The sequence below is a fragment of the Oncorhynchus keta genome, chromosome 8 (assembly GCF_023373465.1).
Source record: "Oncorhynchus keta strain PuntledgeMale-10-30-2019 chromosome 8, Oket_V2, whole genome shotgun sequence".
NCBI lineage: Eukaryota > Metazoa > Chordata > Actinopteri > Salmoniformes > Salmonidae > Oncorhynchus > Oncorhynchus keta.
Window position 1 is genome coordinate 33540641 of NC_068428.1, and position 7604 is coordinate 33548244.

Genomic DNA, 7604 nt, shown 5'->3' on the forward strand with positions numbered 1-7604 from the left:
AGTTCCCATCAATATCCAGCAACTTTGCACAGCCATTGAGGAGTGGGAAAGTATTCCACAATCAAAAGCCTGATCAACTCTATGTGAAGAAGTGTCACGCTGCATGAGGCAAATGGTGGTCACACAAGATACTGACTGCTGTTCTGATTCACGCCTGCGACCAAAAGATACCCAGTCATGTGAAGCTCTTAGACTTCTCTAGAAAGACTCACAGCTGTAATCACTGCCTAAGAATCTTGTACAACGTATTGACTCGGGTGTGAATACTTATGTAAATTAGATATTTCTGTATTTTATTTAAATTAAAACAGCAAACATTTCTCAAAACATGTTTTCACTTTGTCATTATGGGGTATTGTGTGTAGATGGGTGAGAGACATTTTTTATTTTACCTTTATTTTACTAGGCAAGTCAGTTAAGAACAAATTCTTATTTTCAATGACAGCCTAGGAACAGTGGGTTAACTGCCTGTTCAGGGGCAGAATGACAGATTTGTACCTTTGTCAGCTCGGGGATTTGAACTTGCAACCTTTCGGTTACTAGTCCAACGCTCTAACCACTAGGCTACCCTGCCACCCCAGAATATACTTTCAATACATTTTTCGTTTGGACTGTAACAAAATGTGGAATAAGTCAAGGGGTATGAATACTTTTCGAAGGCACTGTAAAATGTATGTATGCTTTATTCACATGATAGTACTAATCAGTGACACCACTTTGCTAAATATCAAGTACTTTGATCTCTGAGACTTTATCCCCCATGTAATGCATGTCTGCAAAATAATGCACACCGTTTCCAGTGTACCTAATATTCCAGATAGTTGAATGAATAGAAGTGAGCAATCAACAGTCAATACGTTTCAAAGGTCAATAAAGAGTTAAGGTGTAATGAGCATGTTTCTTGAGTTCTTCTGCTCAGATTGTGTGATCTGCAGGTGTCAGCCAACGGGTTTTTATTTGAGAACGTCAAGTGCATGCTGCGACACTGCTTGGTTCCACAGCTGACAGTCTAGGTTGATCAAACGGAGAAAAACTTGACTTCTTCCTGTTTTCTCTAATTGAGAGATTCTGAGGTTCACAGCTTCCTTTCAAACTTGGCTTAGAATAGTCCCAAGAGTCTTTTCAAACGATTACTGCGTTATTCTGGTAAGTCCTCTCTTACACAATACATGGGATAATATGTGACCATGTTTGTTTAATAAAATATATAATTTACTGTTCTTAATGTAAGGAAAACTGCTGGGTTAAATATGTTCAACATGCACTTTAATCTTTATTTGTAAACATGACATTCCACTAGATCTTACTGTAGATTACATTGTGTGTATTGTAATAAAATCAGTTCATTTCTAAACATGTCATATCTGAAATTAACACAGTTGTTTGCAACTCGTTTCAGTTCTACTTTTTGACTGTATTGTCTGAAATGTAATTGTCTACATTATACAATTTTAATTACCATTCATTCATTTCACAAAAGTACATTTTTCTATCATAACAGTCTGTCACCCTAGGAAAAAGTACTCAATTGTCATTCTTGAGTAAAAGTATTTGGTTTTAAATATACTTAAGTATCAAAAGTAAAAGTATGAATCATTTTTTATTCCTTATATTAAACCAAGCAGACGGCACAATATTCTTGTTTATTTTTATTAATGGATAGATGGGCACACCAACACACAGCAGACATAATGTACAAATAAAGCATTTGTCTTTATTCCACCAGATCAGAGGAAGTAGGGATGACCAGGGATGTTCTCTTGATAAGTGTGAATAGGACCATTTCCCTGTGCTGCTAAGCATTCAAAATGTGACGAGTACTTCTGGGTGTCAGGGAAAATATATTGAGTAAAAAAAAGACTGCTTGTATTTGTTGTTTAGGTTTATTACACGTTCTGAACTAACATAACCTGGGAATAAATCCCCCGAAATCTCAGGATCTTGCTCAAATGTATGCATACACTCTGCAGCTAGGAGAGGGGAACCTCACCGCAGAGAATAAGCAATGTCCCACAAAACATATTGTACAACATATCATATGCAAAAGCCTTGGACTAGGCTGTCTGGCCCAGATTGATCCGTCACAGCCAACATGAAAGAACCTAAATGGTTGTAGTTAAGCCACCATCACTAATAGGTCAGAAGAGAAAAAGAAAATAAAGCAAGTGGATGTACCTTTAGAAAACCTCAGAGGGATGTGTAGAAAACAGTAAGGTATGTGGATGTACTGTATGTCTTCACTTCTGTCAGGTGGTGGAGGATGTTATATAAGAATGAAAGGGGAAATGCAGTATGTTTGAGTCATCTAACATGGATGAAGGTATACATCAAATTATTTTCCATGCATACATCTGATATCATGTCTAGATATCCAATTAGCTTCTTAAGAACTCACAATGCTCGTTGTACATACATTAATTTCTGCAATATCCACTTAGATGATCATGTGCTTCAGTTGACATTTGATTAGGGAAGTCAGGCGAGATGGAACATCAAACCATTGTTGCCTTGCTGTGCCACTCCTGTCGTCTTTATGCTTTGGGAACGGCCACCATGCAGAAGTGAATAATAGGAACAACAACCAGAAGCAGAACAACAATGTAATGTCTTTGTCAATAGCATTGAGACATTTTTATATTCAAAACACAGATTTTTCTAAATGACAAATGTACAATGAACTGCCAATTGATAATGCCAGCAGGGCCCCTAAAAGTCGCAATACTGACATGAATTACTGTGTGTCATTGAAAGCCAACCCCAGTTGTGCACTGTAGATACTTAACCACACTCGTGCATTTAAAGAAGAATTTGGGTCACTCAAGCAAGATTGGGGTTATGTGACCTGGTTCTCTGCAAATTTCCTTTCTCTGAATCGCACCACATCGCCAACCCTATTCGACTCCAGATTACTTCAGTCACACTTTTGTAAGGATGTTAAATAACTACAATCAGAATTTTGCTTTGTAGTTAAAATAATAGACGTATACAGTAGTTGATAGTGATAGGATACATTTCAATAAAACAGAAATGCTTTTTTTGGGGGAGGGGGGGTGCCATAAGTACATACTGTATGTTGAAATAAATTCCAAGTGTGTTATTAAATGAAAGACCTGTTCTTCTCTGAGTGCTCTCTCTATTTATCCATAGGAGAAAATGAACTATACGGATAATGCCGAGGAAACAGTTAACAATTCAGAGACGTATGACTATGATTGGGTGGAGCCATGTAATATGGAAGAAAACAACAGTGTGGAGAGAGTGGTGCGACTCTACATCCACTCTGTCATCTGTATCCTGGGTTTACTGGGCAACATCCTGGTGATCGTCACCTACGCCTTCTACAAGAAGGCCAAGTCCATGACGGACGTCTACCTTCTGAACGTGGCCATAGCAGACATGCTGTTTGTGGTGGCTCTACCCCTGATCATCTACAATGAGCAGAGTGACTGGGCCATGGGGATGGTGGCCTGTAAAGTTCTCCGTGGGGCCTACAGCGTCAACCTGTTCAGTGGCATGCTGTTGTTAGCTTGTATTAGCACCGACCGCTACATTGCTATCGTCCAGGCCCGTCGCTCCTTCCGGCTCCGTTCCCTGATCTACAGCCGCATCATCTGCGCTGCAGTCTGGAGCCTGGCCCTGCTCCTCTCTGTCCCCACCTTTGTCTACTACGAGCGTTATGTGCCTGCACACAGCAGCATTGGAAATTATTATGACAACTATGATAACAACAATGCTACAACACTGTTAAATCTGGAGAACACCATATTCTTAGAGGAGGAGGAGGACTATGTAGTCTGCAACTTCAGGTTCCCAGACAACGCCACGGCCCGTCAGATGAAGATCCTGGTCCCGAGCACCCAGATGGCGGTGGGCTTCTTCCTGCCCCTGTTGGTCATGGGCTTCTGCTACGCCAACATCATTGTCACGCTGCTGCGTGCCAAGAACTTCCAGAGGCACAAGGCGGTGCGCGTGGTGCTGGCTGTGGTGGTCGTGTTTATCATCTGTCATCTGCCCTACAACGCCGCACTGCTCTACGACACGGTCAACAAGTTCCAGACCCAGACCTGCAGTCAGGTGGATACCACCGAGGTGGCCAAGACAGTGACAGAAACGGTGGCCTACCTGCACTGCTGCCTCAACCCGGTCCTATACGCCTTCATCGGGGTGAAGTTCAGGAACCACTTCAGGAAGATTGTGGAGGATGTGTGGTGCATTGGGAAGAGGGTCATGAATCCCCGACGCTTCTCGAGGGTCACGTCAGAGATGTATGTCTCCACTGTCCGCAGGTCTATGGATGGATCCTCTACAGACAACGCATCTTCTTTCACCATGTGAGGACGAGACCCTGTGGTGGAGACTGCTACTGCTGTGAACCCTAGCGCAGTCTGATACATTTATCAATGTACCTATGCCATCTTTATTGAATGTTTCCATAAGCCTTACATGGAATAATCAATGTAAAATAACAAAAGTGTTTATTTAAATGATGACAACTGTTTCTACTTGCTGTTTATTGTTTATGAATATGATATATCGGTTGTTGCTTTTATGCAGTTCTGTCTTTGGTTAATACACAATTGTGGTTTATGTCTTTGTTTGAACGTATTTTGAAAGACAAAATAAAAAATACTTTTTTATGGTCTATATTAATTTCCTAATGTGTTTATTAACGGAAGGACAATACTCTGTAATCTGGGTTTCAGCCATGGCAAACTTCTCACAATTAGTAGAAGTACCAGCGTTGTTATTGTTACCCAGTAGATGGCGCCATTTACACTCTTTACACTATGTCTCTACACAGTCTGGAATGAAGCGTTGTAAAATCAGTGCGGAGACAGCTTCCCTAGAATTAAGTGAGTTCTACAAAGATAAGGCAGTATTGTTGTTTAAGAAAGCCAAATATTAGGTCATATTTGATTTGAGTGAAATTCTGTTATTGTCTTAGGTAATTGGTTCATAGGACAGACAGCCTCATATGCACTATTTAGTTAGTGCATGTTCTTGTCAACGTAATGTTACAATTGTTTCCGGTTTACAACCTTTGGGGCTTGATTGCTGTCATTTGTGCTCACTTGCCAATTAAAGATCCTAATGTAATTGTCTCTATGTAATACCTGGAGTACAGTTGTGAGAAGCTTCTGCGGGGGTCTGTTGTGTTCATGACTCTGCCATCAACCTATCTTTATCAACAATTCATCTTTAATCATGACTAAGCATATATGACACCCCTGATTAAATTATTAAAATCATAATTTGAAATTAACCAACATTTCTTATGTAATTTTAAATGTTTAAAACAAAACAATCGTCCTATTTTCAACACAGGATGCTGCTGAGGGGAGGATGGCTCATAATAATGGCTGGAATGGAGTAAATGGAATGGCATCAAACACTTGGAAACCATGTATTTGATATCATTCCACTGATTCCACTCCAGTCATTACCACTAGTCCGTTCTCCCCAGTTAAGCCACTATCCTCCTGTGATTTTCAAGTTATGTAAGTTATACTACTCCTACAATAACATCTGCCTAATATGTGTATGTGACCAATACAATTTGATTTGATTTGATATAGTTTAAGTACAAAGGAGATATTGTGAAATGTAACCTTGGTTTGACCAAGTGGATAAAACAAACTGTATTTGGCAAACATTTTGCGTCTCCTGCGCAAGTCACACCATCACGCAAGCCACATGGCTGTGAGAACAACTGTTGACCAAGTCCTCCTCTATTCCCACGGAAATAAATAGTGTCAGTTCAGCTTCCAAGGCCAACTCATGAAGCGAATTGATCGATGCTGGACTTGGACTGAAATAGTTAGCGATACTCATTTTGGGTGTTGGGGTGTTGTGTCGAAAAGCTCTCCCTGACAGAATTCTTCGCATGAATGCGCACACACTCAATTCTTCATGCCTGCGACTTGCTTGCAAGTTGAGATAGCAATAAAATAGCCTTGCCGCAATCCTACCCCATCTTCTAATTTCCTTAATTTTGTGTCTAGAGTCAAATACTTTCCATAGAACAAACTTCATATCAGGATAGGCAACCAAAATGAATAATTAATGTACAGTGGGGCAAAAAAGTATTTAGTCAGCCACCAATTGTGCACGTTCCCCCACTGAAAAGGATGAGAGAGGCCCGTAATTTTCATCATATGTACACTTCAACTATGACAGACAAAATGAGAAAAAAAATCCAGAAAATCACATTGTAGGATTTTTAATTATTTTATTTGCAAATTATGGTGGAAAATAAGTATTTGGTCAATAACAAAAGTTTATCTCAATACTTTGTTATATACTCTTTCTTGGCAATGTCAGAGGTCAAACGTTTTCTGTAAGTCTTCACAAGGTTTTCACACACTGTTGCTGGTATTTTGGCCCATTCCTCCATGCAGATCTCCTCTAGAGCAGTGATTTCAACACAGACTTTCAACTCCCTCCTTATACTAGTGGAATAAGACATGGGAGAGGTGCCAAATTTGGCAAACAGATTTATTTATAGACTAATACTGTTTCACAATTCCAGTGGGTCAGAAGTTTACATACACTAAGTTGACTGTGCCTTTAAACAGCTTGGAAATATCCAGAAAATTATGTCATGGCTTTAGAAGCTTCTGAGCTTCATTTGAGTCAATTGGAGGTGTACCCGTGGATGTATTTTAAGGCCTACCTTAAAACTCGGTGCCTCTGCTTGACATCATGGGAAAATCTAAAGAAATCAGCCAAGACCTCAGAAAAAAAATTGTAGACCTCCACAAGTCTGGTTCATCCTTGGGAGCAATTTCCAAACGCCTGAAGGTACCACATTCATCTGTACAAACAATAGTATGCAGGTATAAACACCATGGGACCACACAGCCGTCATACAGCTCAGGAAGGAGACGCGTTCTGTCTCCTAGAGATGAATGTAATTTTGTGTGAAAAGTTCAAATCAATCCCAGAACAACAGCAAAGGACCTTGTGAATATGCTGGAGGAAACAGGTACCAAAGTATCTATATCCACAGTAAAACAAGTCCTATATCGATATAACCTGAAAGGCAGGTCAGCAAGGAAGAAGCCACTGCTCCAAAACCACCATAAAAAAGCCAGACTACGGTTTGCAACTGCAGATGGGGACAAAGATGGTACTTTTTGGAGAAATGTCCTCCGGTCTGATGAAACAAAAATAGAACTGTTAGGCCATGATGAGGGACTGGTGCACTTCACAAAATAGATGGCATCACGAGGTAGGGAAATTATGTGGGTATATTGAAGCAACATGTCAAGACATCAGTCAGGAAGTTAAAGCTTGGTCGCAAATGTGTCCTCGAAATGGACAATGACCCCAAGCATACTTCCAATGTTGAGGCAAAATGGCTTAAGGACAACAAAGTCAAGGTATTGGAGTGGCCATCACAAAGCCCTGACCTCAAGTTACACCAGCTCTGTCAGCATGGGTCAAAATTCATCCAACTTATTGTGGGAAGCTTGTGGAAGGCTACCCGAAACGTTTGACCCAAGTTAAACAATTTAAAGGCAATGCTACCAAATACTAATTGAGTGCATGTAAACTTCTGACCCACTTGGAATGTCATGAAAGAAATAAAAGCTGAAATAAAT

The 7604-nt window shown here is 40.2% G+C and overlaps 1 protein-coding gene across 1 annotated transcript; it reads left to right on the forward strand.

Moving 5' to 3' along the window:
* The first annotated feature begins 968 nt into the window (after window positions 1-968).
* On the forward strand, window positions 969-4644 carry LOC118387095 (C-C chemokine receptor type 6-like). Its single transcript, XM_035775250.2, has 2 exons — window positions 969-1146; window positions 3148-4644. The coding sequence occupies exon 2, from the start codon at window positions 3154-3156 to the stop codon at window positions 4333-4335; it is 1182 nt and encodes a 393-aa protein (XP_035631143.1). The 5' UTR covers window positions 969-1146; window positions 3148-3153; the 3' UTR covers window positions 4336-4644.
* Window positions 4645-7604: the final 2960 nt, after the last annotated feature.